The sequence below is a fragment of the Cajanus cajan genome, chromosome 11, assembly GCF_000230855.2.
Source record: "Cajanus cajan strain Asha chromosome 11, NIPB_CcT2T_4, whole genome shotgun sequence".
Classification (NCBI taxonomy): Eukaryota; Viridiplantae; Streptophyta; class Magnoliopsida; order Fabales; family Fabaceae; genus Cajanus; species Cajanus cajan.
The window spans coordinates 5162059-5180208 of NC_138527.1; the positions used below are offsets into that span (position 1 = coordinate 5162059).

The 18150-nt window shown below is 32.4% G+C and overlaps 1 protein-coding gene across 3 annotated transcripts; it reads right to left on the reverse strand.

Annotated features, from left to right (window-relative positions):
- Positions 1 to 5754: 5754 nt before the first annotated feature.
- Positions 5755 to 11048, reverse strand: LOC114915994 (uncharacterized). Of its 3 annotated transcripts, XM_029271715.2 has the most exons (6): positions 10183 to 10546; positions 9667 to 9980; positions 9378 to 9494; positions 9074 to 9133; positions 8854 to 8929; positions 5755 to 6214 (listed from the first exon to the last, which is right to left on the reverse strand). In XM_029271715.2, the coding sequence occupies exons 1-5, from the start codon at positions 10205 to 10207 to the stop codon at positions 8885 to 8887; spliced, it is 561 nt and encodes a 186-aa protein (XP_029127548.1). In that variant the 5' UTR covers positions 10208 to 10546; the 3' UTR covers positions 5755 to 6214; positions 8854 to 8884. The 3 variants fall into 3 exon arrangements, with proteins under 3 accessions (XP_029127548.1, XP_082923273.1, XP_082923274.1); XM_083067147.1 differs by lacking the exon at positions 5755 to 6214 and having other exon boundaries at positions 8270 to 8929; positions 10183 to 10541; XM_083067148.1 differs by lacking the exons at positions 5755 to 6214; positions 8854 to 8929 and having other exon boundaries at positions 9075 to 9133; positions 9364 to 9494; positions 10183 to 11048.
- Positions 11049 to 18150: the final 7102 nt, after the last annotated feature.

The window sequence follows — 18150 nt, forward strand, 5'->3', positions numbered from 1 at the left end:
AACTCTTAAATTTTACCTTTCAAGTTTTATTTTTCAGTCATTCTCTTATATTGAAGAAAGAACAGATTTGAAGTTTTATGTGAACCCTTTTACGAACCCTTTGAAAGTTTATTCTTCTTAATTAAATTATATTATATATGTGTTGGGGTATTAAGGGTGTCACATTTAGTGGTATCAGAGCCTGGTTGATCCAATCGGCCGTGAGTTATGAGTCTACTATGCTTGTTTGTTAGATGAGTAATGTGATGATTTGATTGTAACTTATTGATGTGCTAATGTGATGATTGATTTTGTTTGTTTATTTGTGTGCATTGTGTTCTTAGGATTTATTTGGAAGACATGATATAGCTTAGTTGATGATTACTCATTGGTTTTGATACTTCTTACTTATGTAAGAAGTAGTGGTTAAATAGTATCGCTCGTGTTGCGAACACATGTACCATTAATAGTGAACGAAGCCTTGTGCTAGCCAACTAGAACTTTAGATGTAAGTGATACATTGATTTGTCGAGTGTACTACGAATTTGCGATTGGTGGAGTTTCTGACATCTATAGTTGTAGCGGTTGAATCTAAGGTAATTGTCTCCTTGGTGAGAGATTGAAATGACGGTAATTCCCTTGAGTGTTAGTACTGGCATGTTAACTATTTATGGTTTAGGTAGCATGTGAGTTGTTTTCATTGAGGATAGTAGTGAGAGACTTGAATGAGAAATTGAGGTGTGAGTTTGGAAAGAGTCAAGGTAGTTTGTGGCATACACTATTGTTGTTTGGTGTATGGTGTAGAAGATATTTTCACTACAGTTTTGTTGTGCCAGTATGAGTATCGTATTGATAGAATTAGATGTTGTGGTCTTCATGAAAGTTGTGGCTTTGGATATTATCTTTCCAATGAAACTGGAATAACATAAAACAGAGGTCTAGAACTTTAGTTATAATTGCTTTGGTGATCAGAAGTTTAGTTGTAAGAGCGGAATACATTTGTGGTGATTTTTTTTGAACTTTTAGCTAAGAAAATGATCTTTTGGGAATCTTATGTTTTCATAAAAGTTGTAGCTTATTTTTTTTTTTTTAGCTTTCTTTTGAGATAGGATGAATATATCTCTATGTGTCAGGTAGATATATGCTGTTATGAATGTTTTTGAGATTTTAGGCATAACAAGGTTAAAAATGGATTTGGTGATGTTTTGAGGTTTGGTCATTGAAAGGTTAATTAAAATGATTTTGTTATGATGTTCTTAGGTGTTGTCATGTGGGTTGTAAGGTTGTTAAAGGTTGTATGATGCTATGTGGTAAAGTTAAGTTCATGCACATGTTATATGGTGTAAAATAGTGATAGATTCATATATATGATTGGGAATGATATATATAAAGGTTTAAATAGGTATTCTAATATGATTTGATATGCATGTATGTTGATATGAGGATAGATGACCTTATGGATCAATTAGCGTGTGTTCAGTAAAGTTGACCTTAAGGTGTGCTATCATCAAATTAGAATTAAGAGTGATGATTTATCCAAGATAGCTTTAGGCTAAGTTATCTAAGTATGAATTTTGGTTGTATAAGAAGAGTTTTCTAAGCCATGTAATTTCTTGTGGAGGTAAAACGTAGATCTATCTAAGATAGAAGTTGTGCTTAAGTGAGAGATACTTGAGTCTATTAGCGAGGTTATGAGTGTCTTGGATTAGCTCATTGTTGTTGGATATTGATTGAGTAACTTTCTAAGATAGCACTACCTTTGAGCAAATTGAGTAAGAAGAGTGTTATTTTTGTGTGAGATAGTAAGTGTGAGAGTAGTTTCCAAATTCTTAAGGAAAGATTGACTAGTGCACTAGTGTGAGCATTGGCCAATCTTAGTAAGCCTTTTGTGGTATGGGTTGATGTTTCTAAGATAGGTTTGGGTGGAGTGTTGATGCAAGAAGGAAAGATAGTAGCTTGTGATTCTAGGCAATTGAACTCATTAGAGGAATTACCTTACCTATGATTTTTTTAAGTTAGCAGTTGTAATATTTAGAGATACTGCCTATATGAATCTAAGCTTGAGGTATTTATTGATAATTAGAGCCTTAATTATTGGTTGACTGAAGGAGTTAATTATTAGACAAAAGAGATAGTTTAACTTTCTGGAGGACTAATATTTCAAACTTAGTTGTTATTTGAGTAAAGTCATTGTGGTGACCGATGTTTTGTGTAGGAAACCTTTATATTTATCTTTCCTTATGATTAGAGAGATGAATCTTTTTGGCTCAAATTAGAGATTTAAGTTTGGCTTATAAGGTTACCCTTAGTAGTGTGAGACTAAGTATGACTTGAGTAACGAATGGATTGTTGAAGGAAATTGGAGAAGCATTATTAGTTGATTCATTTTGGTGACAAGATATGATGCTATAGGATAAGGTGATGGATAAGAGTTTAACTTGGGTGTAGATAGAGTAGTGAAATTAGAGATCTGATATGTATACTTAGTAAACTTACGCTTAGGTGCTTGATCTTTAGAGATGAACATAGAAGTAAAACCAATATTATGGCAGATGCCTTGATTATGATGACCTCTGATATATTATTTTTGATGATTTAAGGGTTGGATTTGATTGAAGAATTTAGAGACTTATGCTTGGTGTGTGAGATTATCCTTAGGATCATTGAATTGATTATGTTGAAAGTGACTAGTGAATTAATAAATGAGATTAGAGAAGCCTAGGAGTCAGATCCTTTCTTAGGGAACCAAGTGGAGAAAATTGGTAGAAGTATAGATAACCATTTCTGAGTAGAAATTGACATTGTTTTGAGGTGCAAGAACAAACTTGGGTGCTTAGTAACCTTGAATTAAGAAAAATGATCTTAGAGGAAGGACATAAGAGTATTCTTAACATTCGTTTAGGAGTTACTGGGATGTGTCGGGACCTTAGAAGGATGTATCAGAGTGGTGCAATAGAAGCATGGTGGCCTAAGATAAAGAGAGGAGTAGAGGAATTTGTATACTCGTGTTTAGTATGCTGGAAGTCTTTAGGAATTTTTGTAGCACTTAGACGCTCCATTTTGGAAGTGAGATGGTGAGTAGATAGACCTTAGTGGTAGGTTTGTCTAAGACGCTTAAGAGATTGATTTTATTTGTGTTTCAGTGGATAGACTCGCCAAGTTTATATGTCTTACCCTTAGAAATCCTTTGATAAAATTGATAGAGTTGTATATCAGTAAGGTAGTGAGGTTGCATAAGGATTAGAAAGTAAGAAGAGAGAAGTCTACCATTACAAAAATTTCGGGGACGAAATTTCTTAAAGGAGGGGAGTATTGTAACAGCCCATTTTTCGTGGGCCAAAGGCCCAATTCGTGGCCCAGAACGGGCCGTTTCAATTTTGAAACGGGCCGTTCTGGAATAGTGAGTATGGCCAAAATTGTAGAAGTAGAACAGGCCGTTCTGATGGGAGAACGGGTCGTTCTGGTTTGGAGAACGGGCCGTTCTGGTTTGGGAACGGGCCGTTCTAGTTGAAAAATTTACGTAGGTTTGAAGGGCCCTGAACGGGCCGTTTTGATTTTGGAACGGGCCGTAGTGGTAGGTGGGCGAAAAATCCTATAAATAGGCCTCAAATCCTCTCATTTCTACACACCTCTCATTCTCACTTTCTCTTCTCTTCTGTTCTCTCTTTCGTTCCTCTTCTTCTCTCTGAAGACCAAGGGAAACTTAGAGGATGAGGTTCTGCTCTAGTTCCGATCCTTATTTAAGGAAAAAGAGGAGGAAGTTCTGCCCGAGTTCCTATTTATCCAGGTACGGGGGAAAAGGAGATTATTTATATATAGAGTTACATGAGGGAATTGGGTAGAGGAAGAACCCTTAGGGTTATGAATAATTTTATAATTATTTCTGTTTGGAGGATTAATTATCTTATGTGATTCTATATATATTTAGGATTACGAAATTATAGAAAAGTGCCTGTAAGTTAGGTTGTGAAAAATTGGATGATTTCTGTTTGAGAAATTGAGGATTCCATTAGATTCTGTATGTGTTGAGGATTATAGATATGCTAATAATTTGTAAGAATGATGATCTGTAATTAAAATTTCTTCATAGAATAGAATTAAAATCTGTAATTAAAAGTAATATATATATATATATATATATACACGTGTATATTTTGTGTTTTTATTTTATTTATTTGATTTATATGATATATGTTCTCACTCCTTTTATGTTTCTTGTTGTTTATTTGGAATAAAACGAATTATAAATTTAAATAAATGGAAGCTCGAAACATACCAAAAACCATTTTTTATAGTAATTCATGTTGTATTTTTGGAGACTAGCTAGAACATAAATATTATCAATAGTGTAGTGACTTTTAGTGAAAAAGGAATTTCTTCCTTAATACTTTTCTCTCAACAAGAAGAACTATACATTATAGAAGGACTAATAATAGTTACTTTCTTTCTTCCTCCCACCAACTATGCAAATCCATTTGCAATTATGTTTTCACCAGCCATATAAAGTTAAATAGTAGTATGTTATAAGAAAAGCATGTATATAAATAAAACTCTTTTCCTACTATCTAGATAATAGAATAGCTATAACGCAAGTATGTTGCAATAAGAATAATAAATAATGTATAATATAATTTTGAATATGACTTTGTATTATTTGTTTTAAATTTATTTTCTTTCATTTAATTTTCCTTTTAAGAAAATAATAACTATTCATTTGAATTAAATAAGATGGATTAAATAAATAATTAAGTTAGAATAATTCAGAGTGTTACAACACTTCTAGTGCGGAATGGGTCTTCATACTCAAACCTAAGCTATTAGATAAGCTCCATGGTTTGATCGGCAAGACAATGCTCTTGATGCATATCAAGGGGCATTATCTCCATCATATAATTTTTAAATTTTTTAAAAAATTTGTTAACTTAATTTATACATAAAAAACTTTTAGTTTAACAGTTGGATCATTAAATTTAATTTAAAATATGAGTTATTGAGTGAAATAAGTATAATATATAAGATTTACTCTTAGAGTAAGTAAATCTCTTTTCATGTAACTTAAATATGTCAAAAATTGAATAATTACAATATTTGAGAGACTAAAATCACATAATTATAGTACTTGATGAACTAAAATTATTTAACTAAAAATTAAGAGACCAAAATTGCACATCTACAACTCTTGAGCGACTAAAATCAACTACTATACTTTAAACACAAACATCTGATGCAAGTTAAAGAATAAGGACATTTTTTATGAGAGATTATTTAGAGGTTTTTTTTTTAACTTCTTATCTAACTCGATTTTATTTATTATAATTATTTATGAATTAAAATTTAATATTCTAAAATGAATTATCAATAAATAAAAATAATATTATACTACGATCTAAAATTATTTATCATAAATCTGAAATATAATTTATACATTAGTATAAAAAAATATAATTATTTATATATTTAAATATAATATTTATATATATAATTCATTATAAATTTTTGTTATATATAATAAATATTTAATATGTATTTTTCACATGCTAAAATACTAATTACTCAATTAAAACTTAAAAACTAAATCACGCCAGTATAATCCTTAAAAATAAAAAACAAAATTTAGAAAATAAAATCTTTTAAAACTAATTAAAATTCTAATCGATACACTCCCTAACCAATAGTAATACACTTCCTAAGATATTCTGTTGGTAACCTCCTAAGATATTCTGTTATTATCAACCATATATCTTTATCAACAATATCTCTTAACATGTTTCACTAATTACAGCACAAATAAAATAAGTAATGCGTCGCTATAAACAAGGATCAAATAATCCTGATTGATTTTAGTAAGAGAACAGATTTTGTTTCCCAATATTCCACATTCAAAACATAAAATACATGCACGAGACATATTGTTTTCGGTGTATTTTTAGGAGCCACATGCCCAAATCCTTGTTTTAAACCTCTGCTTCTGCTTATTACTTTCCCCTTATTTTTTCATTCCACTTTTTCTTCAGTTATTGTTCATGGAATCTGGAACTAAGAAGTCAAATTCAGTAAGAGAATTACAAGTCTCGGACTCTTCAAAGAAAGCTAAGGGTCTGGAAATTGAAGGATACACAATTGAAGGTTTGTCCATTGGAGGACATGAAACATGTGTAATTTTCCCAACACTTAAAGTAGCCTTTGATATTGGTCGCTGCCCACCTCGCGCTGTTTACCAGAACTTTCTTTTAATCTCCCATGCTCACATGGATCACATTGTTAGTCCCTTTCTTTCATTCAAATCCAAGCAAAATATTCAATAATGGAATTTTAATTCACATATACTATATTGTAACATGAAGAATGTTAGTAACATACTCTCTAACTATTGGGAAGAACCTAAGTCTCACATCGACTAGAGATTAGGCAATTGAATAGTATATAAGTTGAAAGTAACTCTCACCTTACAAGCCAGTTTTGTATGGTTCAGTTAAATTCAAATCCACTATTCTAAGATGGTATCAGAGTTATCCTAGATTCTTAAAAATGGATCACGCCATAGGCATGAAGGAGTGTATTGAGAGAAAAAAGTTAATTTTATAAGATTGAGTTAGACTCAAATACTATTCTAAGACTAACACACCCTCTTTACACATTCACCTTCGTTGGTTAAAATTTATTAAAAAATATAAAATCAGAATAAAGAATCATCAAATAGGGTAGAGACGGACCAAAATTTGTATATTCAATACATTATCAATGAAAAGATCCTGTGTCTAAAAGAGTGTGATAGAGAGTGTGTTACTATCATTTCTCATTGTAATATTGTTAAATTAGTCCACAATTCATTTTTTGTTCCCCCATAAATTAATTAATATTTATACCTATGGAGCTTTATCTGATGAATGTATGGCTGAATTTGTTTGTTGTTGAACTGCCATTTTAGGACTTACATTTACAGATTTACTTTTGATAGGGAGGGCTACCAATGTATGTTGCCACACGTGGTTTGTATCGTATGAAACCTCCAACAATTATTGTACCAATTATGCTGAGAGGTTACAGAACAAAGCAATCCTTTTGATTCACTTTTCGGCACGTCACACGTTAAAGGTATAACATTACTGCTTTTGCTCTCTAGAAAAGTTACATCACCCCTCTAAGTCTTGGTCTTGGTGAGTGTGATCCTAGTAGAAAGTTTATTAAGAAAAATCCAAGTTCTTCATGACTATAAGACAAACAAAGAATATATAAATAGGAAGCAACTTACATTATTTTATAAATTGATTTTGTAAGATTGAATTAGATATATAACCTATATTTTAAGATAGTTTCAATGTTATCGTACATTTACATTAAACTAATCATCTACCATTTGGTTATCACTTATCAACCATTTATAAACTTACATAGACTAGTAATAAAATCAACAAAAAAGTATATAAGCGGGAGACAATCTTTATTTTACAAATCCACAATCCACATTCTTAGAAAGATGGTTTAGAATCCCATGTGTAGTCATAGCCTCATATAGGAGGTTCCCTTGCGTTCCATTTTTTTTTTGGTTCATTTTTCTTGTGTTATTTTTCTCTTAAAAGTGCTTTCACGAAAGTTTATCTAAACATGTCCTTAGTCTGATGATGCTTTTTCGTTTAGACACTAATACACGGGGTGGTGCTTATGATATTTTCAGGAAATTCAACAAGCTGTAAATGCATTGCCCCCCAAAATGACTATGGAGTTGTTTTTGCTACGTCCAAGATCCAAACCCACCTCACACTATTGGACACATGTAGAATGTACCATCATCATTGATGACAAGTATATTTATATATACCGACATTCATCTACTCTTTGCATGCTTCTTCGGAAGCCATATATTTGAGAACTCTAACTACAATTTTATATAGTTAATCCACATTTTTCCATAAACATGATACGTGCAAGTTGCAACTATCATATTCCTCTTATAAAAGGTGTTGGGTGAGAGGAAATGATTGTTTTGCAAAAGTGTGTAAAGCAGGATATAATATGCTTAAAATTTAGGCTATTTCTTCCGTAAACCCCACTTTTAAGTGGTTGAGGTGGAGAAAAGATAGGAAAAATAGGAAAAATCAATAAAATTAAAGTAATGTATGAAAATTAGAAAATAAAATTAGAGGAATAGAAACTTTGTATTTATGTATAAATAGTACTATTTTATAATTATGAAAAGCATTCGAAAAAGAAAGAGAGAGAAAAGAAAGAGTTTAAAAAATAATATTTTATTTTCAGGTGTATTTTAGATTGTAAGTTGAGTATTTATAAATAATAATTATATATTTTTTTTAATAATTTACCTGCAACAGCTTAGAAATATAAGTATAATTAGTTGAATTTCATTATCAATTTTATGTATTATTATTTTATATTTATTCTTTTTTTCACAAATCTATTATAAGAAATTTTGTGTAATTTCTTGATATCAATTATTTTAAACTATATTATATATTTATTAAAAAGGTGAACAGCCTAGATTTATGGTTGGATTTTTGGCGTTAAATTTTTATTATTGAATTAAGTTTATTTTGTTAGTAAATGACTATTTTGTCCCAAACCATAATGGTTGCCCGTCCCTTCCATTTCTTCCATGGTGGTGTGAAGGCTGCACGTGGCTTAAATAATTTTCTTCATGGTCTCAATTTTTCGTTATAAAAAATAATTTTATTATTCGCCCTCATTCTTGGTATTAAAAAGTAAGAGAAATAAAATGATAACAAAGATAGCTTTTTTTTACAAGAAATTTATAGCACATTTGAAAACAAATCTAGAAACATGTGATTTTTCACATCATGATTGAAGCCATAGTTCTTGCTTGCACTTAAATGTGGTGAATTCAAGAAAAGTGGATACCTTATTCCATTCTTCACTAGAATTTTCGTTCTTATATCCTAAAAGCTTCTGCTCCATACTTCTCAATGAGCTCTTTCTGTAAACCACTCAAATTAGTAGTAATATTGGAAAACAAAACACAATAATGATTAAAAAAAAAAGAAAAAACACTTGTACAACTTGCTTGTAAATTATATCATCAAACAAAGTACTTCAACTGAATGAACAGTAAATATAATACCTCTATGGCATCGATTTCATTGTTGACCTCCAGACACTCCTCAGCAAGATTCTTCAGCCTCTGTGCGAAACAATCACCAGTTAATAGAAACCAAAACAAATTCATGACATATGTAACAAAAGTCAGAGAAGAGAAAAATTGCTAATTAAGCATTGTCACATTCAAATTCAATTGTTTATTCAATTATACATCCTCTTAATTAATAAACTATTGTAATTGAAGTTGTTTAAATTATTCTAAAAAAATAAGTGGGCAAAATAGAATAGAATTAATTAATGAAAACTAAGTACTTTAAATGATGGACCTCTAGGGAATCGTTTTTGTTGCAGCACTCCTCAGCAAGATTCTTCAGCCTCTGTTGGAGCATGGAATTTTCATCCTCAAGAGTTTTCACATGTTTACGTAGCTTTTCACATTCTTTCTGCCAATAAACAAAAGATGGAAACGTATAAAATGCAAACTTTAAGAACTCACCATAAAATAAAACGGTGTTGGTCATTGGCAGTGTCATGAAGCATACCCACAATCTTTTTGATTAAAAGAAAGTATTCATTTGAAGAACATGATTTTCTTGAAATTCTTGGAGGACTTACTTGTAGGCAAAAAGCCTCTATTTTCTTCCAAATTTGAAAAGCACGTTGGCACCCCACCATTCGGGTACCAAGTTCTGGAGAGATGGACGCAAGAAGCCACCTATAAACAACCTGATCCTGCTGATCCCATTTTCTGTATTCTGTATTGATCTTTTGAAGATTTTCATCTCTAGCTGATCTAAACATGCGTGGCCTTCCTCCATCTTTCGTTTCTGGGGCTTCTGTGGTGAACTTTTCAACTTTTCTTGCTTGGATTTCTTCCAAGGCTTCCTTCTTCCAGGTTGAGAAATTGGCTTCATCCAGTTTGATCGAAACTGGATTCATTGCAACAGATTGATAAGAAGCAGAAGAAGAAGGTGTGGTAGAGAGAATCGAATGAAGAATAGAAGATGATGATGATCATAAAGAGATATATATATTGAATTAACCACTAAGTTGATCATTACTATATGTTTTTAACTAACTAACAAACGTCATGTCATAATGTAACTAATAGGAATGGACCAAAAAAATTACAAGCTTTCTTTGGAAGCTGAGTCATGATGATTGCATTCTGGCTAATGTAACTAATAGGCTATCAGTAGGATTTTTCTCAAACACGGTGAAGTTGCTCTAAATTGTGATGGGGCAGGGATTGAGGGAGGTATTAAATCTTCTGCGCATGGAGTTTTGCGTGATCATTCAGGTGCTTTACACTCTAGCATATCCCAAGGGGTTGGAGAGCCTTCCCTTTACGGCTCTCACAAAGGCAAAGAACCATTTCGCCCCTAATAAGTTGTGTTCTGGACCAAGAGTTCATACGTACCCATGTCTTCATATTAGTAAAATATGTTAATAAATTTTATGATCACATGTAATTTCATAGTGTTTATCATTCAAAAAAAATTACACTTTACAGATTTTAGATAACACAATATTTCTCACTAATATCATATTTTGATTTCTAGAGAAATTTAGAAGTCATACTTGGATCTATAATATAATTCATAATTTCTAATAAGTTGTTCCTCCTTCTATTACTTCCTTTACTTGATCTTTGTGATAATGTTGAAACCTCTTTTATTTGATTTTTGGCAATTCTCAATAAAAAAACATTTTTTTAAAGATGTGTAAAAAGAACTATTGAGAGAGGGAAATAAGTTATGCTAGTTAATTAATAAAAACTAACTTAACTTTGGTAACTTCTTTTTTTAAAATTAGTTTTTAATGCTAAAATTACCCTTAATATAGTGAGAAGAAAGGGAATTAATTTTAATAACTTTAAATTAATCTCTAACAATTATTAATAAAATTTACGTCTAACAATTATCACATTAAACATCTTTTTATTAAAAGTCATTCCTTAAATACACAAGTCAATATTAGATTAAATAATCTAACAAGATATTGTTCATTTTAGATTTAAGTCCTCACAGTTTGATTTTTGGTCATCACTCAAACGACCACTTACCAATGAGATTATGTGTGTATTTATAAACTCATATCTATCCTGTTGTTCTAATAATGTGGAATTTTAATTATATCTCAGTAATTTTTCCCTCAAATAAAAGATCTTGGTTTAACCCTCAATGTAGCAGAAGCTAATCTATGAATATATCCAATGGTGGTAGAAGCTACTTCATGATTATATCCAATGATGGCTCATGAAGCTTATTCATACTATAATACTTGCATCATCGCTCCATCATTAACTCACGATAATGGAACAAACCTTTTAACCTCCCATGTTATTAAGAAGACACTCGATACAAGGATTTTATGCTTGGATCTACTTGCCAACCCCATCATATTTGTTAAAGTCAGTCCTGATCAAACCTTTGACTTTGATACTAGTTGTTGTGCACTCAAAGGTTCTCACTCACACATGTCTCCACATTGGTAAGATATATTCCACTTTAGCCTTAAGACATCATGGTTTTAGTTATGGTCATCACCCAAAAAGCCTCTTATATATCAACAAAGACAATTGTGTATTTATAAATTTATGTCTATCCTTTGGCTCTAAAGATGTGAGACTTTGATTGTATCCCAATAGCCCCTCCTTAAACAAAGAACCATGGTTTTGTTAGAAAAGATAGTTGATCCAAGAGAGGGTGAATTGGATTTTAAAAATTCTTTTTAAATTTTTTGGATAAAAAAATTTCTAAATACTTTCTAACTAAACTAATTGATTTTAGGTGAATTGGAATGTTGAAAACACTTTTCAATGCAAGTTAGATTTTAGCTACCCTACATTCAATTTTCAAGATACAAGAAACATAATAAAAAGCATGTAATTAGATTAACAAGAAAATAAATTTAAGATAAAGGGTAAGAGAAGTTTACACAACAATTAATCTATATTGGTTTAGTCACTTTCACTAGTGACCTACATCAAGTCTCCAATCATCTCGATTGAGTTTTTCACTATTCTTTAAGCTTATCAGTTTTACAATCACACACTTTAGCAAATTAAAAAGACCACTTCTTGAACCCCAAGAAGCACTCTTGTAGCACCTCCCCACAAGATATTTATCTTTCTTGAGAAACCTACTCAAGTAATAAAAAAACAAATTAAGGAAAGATATCATTTAAAGTACAAAACAAAATGAACATGTATATCAAGACTAAACCACTTATTAACCTCAATCCTTCAAGTAGATGATGATGACAATTCACTCTCTTGATTCATGATAGAGGTTCCCATAAAGGGTTTCAAACCTCTCTTCAATAAAACACTTTTCTCAAAGCTCACTCAATGATTAATTTTTATAAAGTTTCATTTCTGCTTTCAATTTTAAGGATCAAAAATGTTATATAGAGTTTTTGACTGAAATAATCAATTATTGTTATGAATAGTCGATTATTTTATTCTTCGCAAATATGAAAATCTACCAAGAACAATTTAATTGATTATTTCTTAAGATAATCGATTATTCTAAAGTTTCACTTATGAAATAATCATTTATTTGGCTAGATAATCAATTATTAGAACAAAGTTTTCCATGTTACTGAAAAATAGAGTAAATAATTGATTATTGTAAGAGATAATCGATTATTTTGAATAAAAACTCAATACTTCAGTTTTTCATACTAGATCCTCTTGAAACCAATTTTAAACCTCGCATATATCATCAATCATCACTCTAAATGAAGAATCATAAACTAAGAATAATTTAGCACCTACCTAATGCACAAAGTAAAATATACAACAAATTACAACTTGCACTTTTATCTCTCAAGAGGCTATATGAATATATTTGTAATCATCAAAACATTTACAATATTCTTTTTCTACTTGTGCTTGATCAACATGTTTAACCCCCTATAATGAAAGTCATCTTTTTAGTTCATAAGTAATCCAATGTGTGGCCCATACTGCTTATTCATGCTCTAAGTACTTGCACTACCTCTTTATCATTAACTCATGATAACAAGACATGTTTCCTAACCCTCCATGTTGCTATAAAAATTCTCTTCCATACATGGACCCACCATTGGGAAGAATTTTGATACAAGGATCATATGTTTGGATCCATCGCCGATTCCATCATACTCATTTAAGCCAGTCGCCTGCTCTAACCATCAACTATGATACCACCTATTGTGCATTGGGGGTTACCACATATACATGTCTTTACATTGGTATGATATTGTCCACTTTGGACCAAAACCGCCATGATTTTACTTTTGATCATCACTCAAAAGGCTTCTTACAAATGAAGACTATGTGTTTGTTTATAAATCCATGTTCATCCTCTTATTCTAACAATGTGAGACTTTAATTATATCCCAACAATCATCCTTTCAAATAAAGGACCATGGTTGAACCCTCCTATAGTAGAAGCTAGTTCACAAGTATACCCAATATGTCCCATAGAGCTTAGTCATGCTCTAGGTACTTGCACCACTACTCCACTATGCTCACGATAACAAGACACACTTCCTAACCCTCCATGTTACCAAGAAGACTCTCCACACATGGACCCATCATTAGGAAGACTTTCAATACTAGAAATCCTATGCCTGAATCCACATGCAAATTTCGTCATTACTTGTTTGCATTGGTCACCTGATTGGACCATTGACTTTGATACCAATTATTGTGCATTGAGGGTTACTGCACACACATCTCCATATTGGTACACTATTGTTCATTTTGGGTCAAAGTCCTCATGATTTTGCTTTTGGCCAAGGGCAAAAGGAGGGGGGACTTGGAGATGCCATGGTTCCTCCCCCTATTTTTAAAAATGTATCAAAATTACTTTAGAAATATTTTTTGACGACCCCCTAAAATTAAAAAAAAAAATATATATATATATATATATATATATATATATATATATTCACTAGTACACAATACACATTTTACGTTGGTTATTTTAGGGGTTTTTACGTCAGAAAAACTTCCGACGTAGAAGCGGGAGACGTAAATTTACGTCGGACATGCCAAGGTCCGACGTAAAAAGTCATAAAAAATTAAAATAAAATAAAAAAAGAAAACAAGTGCAGTAGAACGGCCCGTTCTGCTTGGAGAACGGCCCGTTCTACTTGGAGAACGGCCCGTTCTGCTTGGAGAATGGCCCATTCTGCTTGAAGAACGGCCTGTTTTCCATGGAGTACGGGTCGTTCTGCTTGATAGACCCAGGAGTGCGTTCTCCAAACCCGGACTTGGTCACTTCCTTCTCCTTCTCTAGCTTCAAAAACTCGAAATGCAACACAAACATTATTACGAAAAAAACATCCCAGAAAACACAAACTTGATGGAAGATGCTACCTCATAGAACCTCCCAGAAAAGCCCATGACCACGCGAAGAAGAAACAGAAGAAGGTGCAGATGAACGCCATGAAGGAGGAGGCGCGGGAGAAGGAAGAAAAACAGAAGAAGGAGGAGGAGGCGCGGGAGAAGGAAAAACCATGAAGATTTTGAAATTTAGCTAGTGCGCGCTCACCTTTTAATAGGTTCTGTGGGTTATTTACGTCGACCCTAATTGGGTCCGACGTAAATTTTAACATCTACGTTGGACACAATGCTTAGCCGACGTAGATGTTAAAATTTACGTCGAACCCAATTAGGGCCGACGTAAATAATTCAACAAAATTACGCTACATGCCACCGCATTTTTATTACGTCGGGTGTTTTTATATCCGACGTAAAATGGGTGACGTAGTATCCTAATTTTCCACTAGTGATTATAGGTTGATAGATCAAAATTATCATGCTAGTTTGCACTTACGAAATGAAAAAGAGAGAAATATATGTAGGATTGATATATAATGTGTTGGAAAGAGATATAACAGAAGTATAAATGATAATGAACTATTTATGATGTTAAAATATTCATATATAAGTGTTACAAAAAATTACCCCCTCAAAATAAAGTTCTAGCTTCGGCCCTGCTTTTTGCCATCACTCAAAAGGCATCTTACTAATGAAGATTTTTTGTGTATTTATAAATCTATGTTCATCCTCTTGTTATAATGATATGAGACTTTTATTGTATCTCAATAAGTTGAACATTTTCCATGATGGGTTATTTTACATTTATATTTTGTAAATATATAATTTTTATCAGATGAGTATAATCAAATTTTATTCATGAGATCTCTATTTATAGAGAAAAGTTGTGATACAAAATCAAATATTAATATTATTTTATTCTAAAAAAAAGGAAAAAATTATAAAATAATCAAAAAAAATAATTCTAAATATTTAAAACATAAATAAAAGATTCATATCAAAACTAATTTATTTTTGTAAAGATATTTATGCATATTCCCAACACTCTTCCTTGACTAAATATCTTTATCACCTAATTTGAATTTGAATTTGAATTTGAAAATCTGTCTTTTCTCTTTTTGACTTGTTTCTTCTTTTTTATTTTTCTTGTGGTTTTTGTTGTAATCCTTCTTGAGTGGACCACCTTAGCATTTGTCTCAAACTTCTCCTTTGAAGGTGGTTTTTTATCGTCTTCATTCTCCTCTTGATCATCAAACTTCTTTTGAAGACACGCATCTTTATGCTCTTCAACTGTATCTTCATTTATAATTGGCTCCTCTTTCTCCAAATTTAAAAGCAAAACTCTTGCCTTTCATATAAATATTGAACACTTATTTATTGTTCATATTTTTAATCACACAATTTTTATCTTCAAATAATACTTTATAGCCTTAGTCCAACAACTGAATAACACTCAACAAATTTTGATTAATATAAAGAACATATAAAAAATCAAATATTAATTTCAAACCTAAATGACTTTTAATAACAATTGTTCCTTTGTCTTTTATTGTAAGGTGAGCTTCATATGATTTTTGTTGAGTTCTTGGTCATAAGTTATATGGTTTGTACAACTACTATCAATAATCCAAGCTTTTGAAGGTTTTATGGTCATAAAGCATGACATTGAGAGTAATTGTTCTTCTTCTTCCTCTTCATGTTGATTTTCAGCAATGTTGGCTTTTTCTTGTTGCTCGTGAGAATTGCACTGTAGACACCCAATTTCGTCCGGGGGGCATACAAATAACAAGATAGGACATCAGAGGGCCCAAAGGCCCAAACCAATTTTTTAGTGGCCCGGAACGGGCCGTTCCAAAATCGGAACGACCGTTCCCAAGTCCGGAACGGGCCATTCTCAATCAGAACGGGCCGTTCTGGGCTTCTAAAAAGCCTATAAAAATATAGGTTGGAACGGGCCGTTCTAGACCAGAACGGGCCGTTCCGAACCAATCAAGGGGGCTTAAAATCTGTACCCCAGAACGGCCGTTTTGAAATCAGAACGGGCCGTTCTGGTTCCCTGGAACGGGCCGTTCTGGTTTCAGAACGGGCCGTTCTAGGGTGCAAATGTACTGCATAACGTTCGGATCCGGAACGGGCCGTTCCGAATCCAGAACGGGCCGTTCCGGCCCACATCTGATGCCTATAAATAGAGAATCTCGGCCAGCAGTTAGAGGGACTCCAAAATTTCGTCCAAAGCTCCATAGAGCTCGAAATTTCTCCCTTTTTTCTCTCTTTCTCCTATTGTACTTCTTGAGTTTTGTGAGGCTTATTGTAGTGTGAAAGGTTGCCACAAAGCACCTAAAATCCCTATAGTTGAAGATCCAATAAAGCTTGTTACGAGGTATTACTCATCAATCTCTTGTTTTATCTTTCTCTTCTTTTATTTTACATTGTTATAATAAAAATAATCATGTAGATATTTTAGAGTCAATTGTTTAATTTAAATTTCAAGCATGTAAATAGTCACCAATAAAAGGGGATTTAATATTTATATTATTATTATTTATAATGTTAAACTTCGTCATAGGGTACCGATTAAGGGCGTTGTAGGGGTGCTTAATACCTTCCCTACACGTAACCGACCCCCGAACCCAATTCTGGTTATCAAGGCCATTATTGGACTTTTAAAAACCTTTTCTTTTTCCAATGTTTTGAGTAAAATATTGGTGGCGACTCCATGAACCTATTTTCAAAATCATTAATTAAGGATTAGTCTGGTGTTTGGGCATTCCTTAATTGATGAGATCTTTAAAAGGATGTCTAAACCATAGGTCGCAAGATCGGAAATTTTCGGGTTGCGACAGATGGCGACTCCACTGGGAAAGTTTAAAGAGGGTCAGGCCCATTTAATTGATGAAGTTAATAAAATAAAAAATAATAATTTAAATATTTTTCCCCTTTACCTTGTTTGTTTTCTTTGTTTGGCTTTGATATCTGTTTGCTTATTTAAATTTCGCACCTATTTGAAATAAAATTGTACACAAATCTTTGCACACAACAGTTCCCCCTACACCCGGGGGCATGAGGGTATTAACCATAGGGAGTGGTTGACGTACGACCGGCCCAAGTTTGGCCTTAGAGCCTGCGAGCCTTGTCGGAAATCACACTCAAGGTGATAACCGGTTACTCTAGCTTGAAATACTGTGACAGACCTTAGACTTTGCCAGGTGACGGCGACAGAGATACTGGGTCCCTGTAATGGGGACACCTTGGGGGCCTTAAAGACCAGTGAGATTAGAACCGTCCTATACCACACATTTTTTCTTGACAGGGACCACAGACTAAGGATTTGAACACAATCGTTCGTGGGTGTACATTGATTGAGCATGTGTGTGTGCATTTGTTTGTACTATTTCTTCTAATAAGAGTGGATTGGAATTTTAAAATGAGCAAATAGATAATAATAAAAATTTTATACCCCTTCGTACATTCTTAGGTCAGCATTCCATTAACATCATATAGATAGTTTCCTTTTTGTAAAAAAAAAAATCAATAAAAGAAGTCTCTTATTTACCATGCATCATTCCCTTTTAGATAATAGAAACATGATAAAGATTAGGCAAAAAAAAGATGACATGCATTCTAGATTAGCTCATTAATTTCATTCATTTTATTTTATTAGCTAAGGAGGATTAGGTTGCAGTATGTATAGAAAGTTAAGAGAAGTGAATGCTCTAATATACGACAGTACCTGTGCTCTAAAGAAAAGCCCAAATCGATTTTAA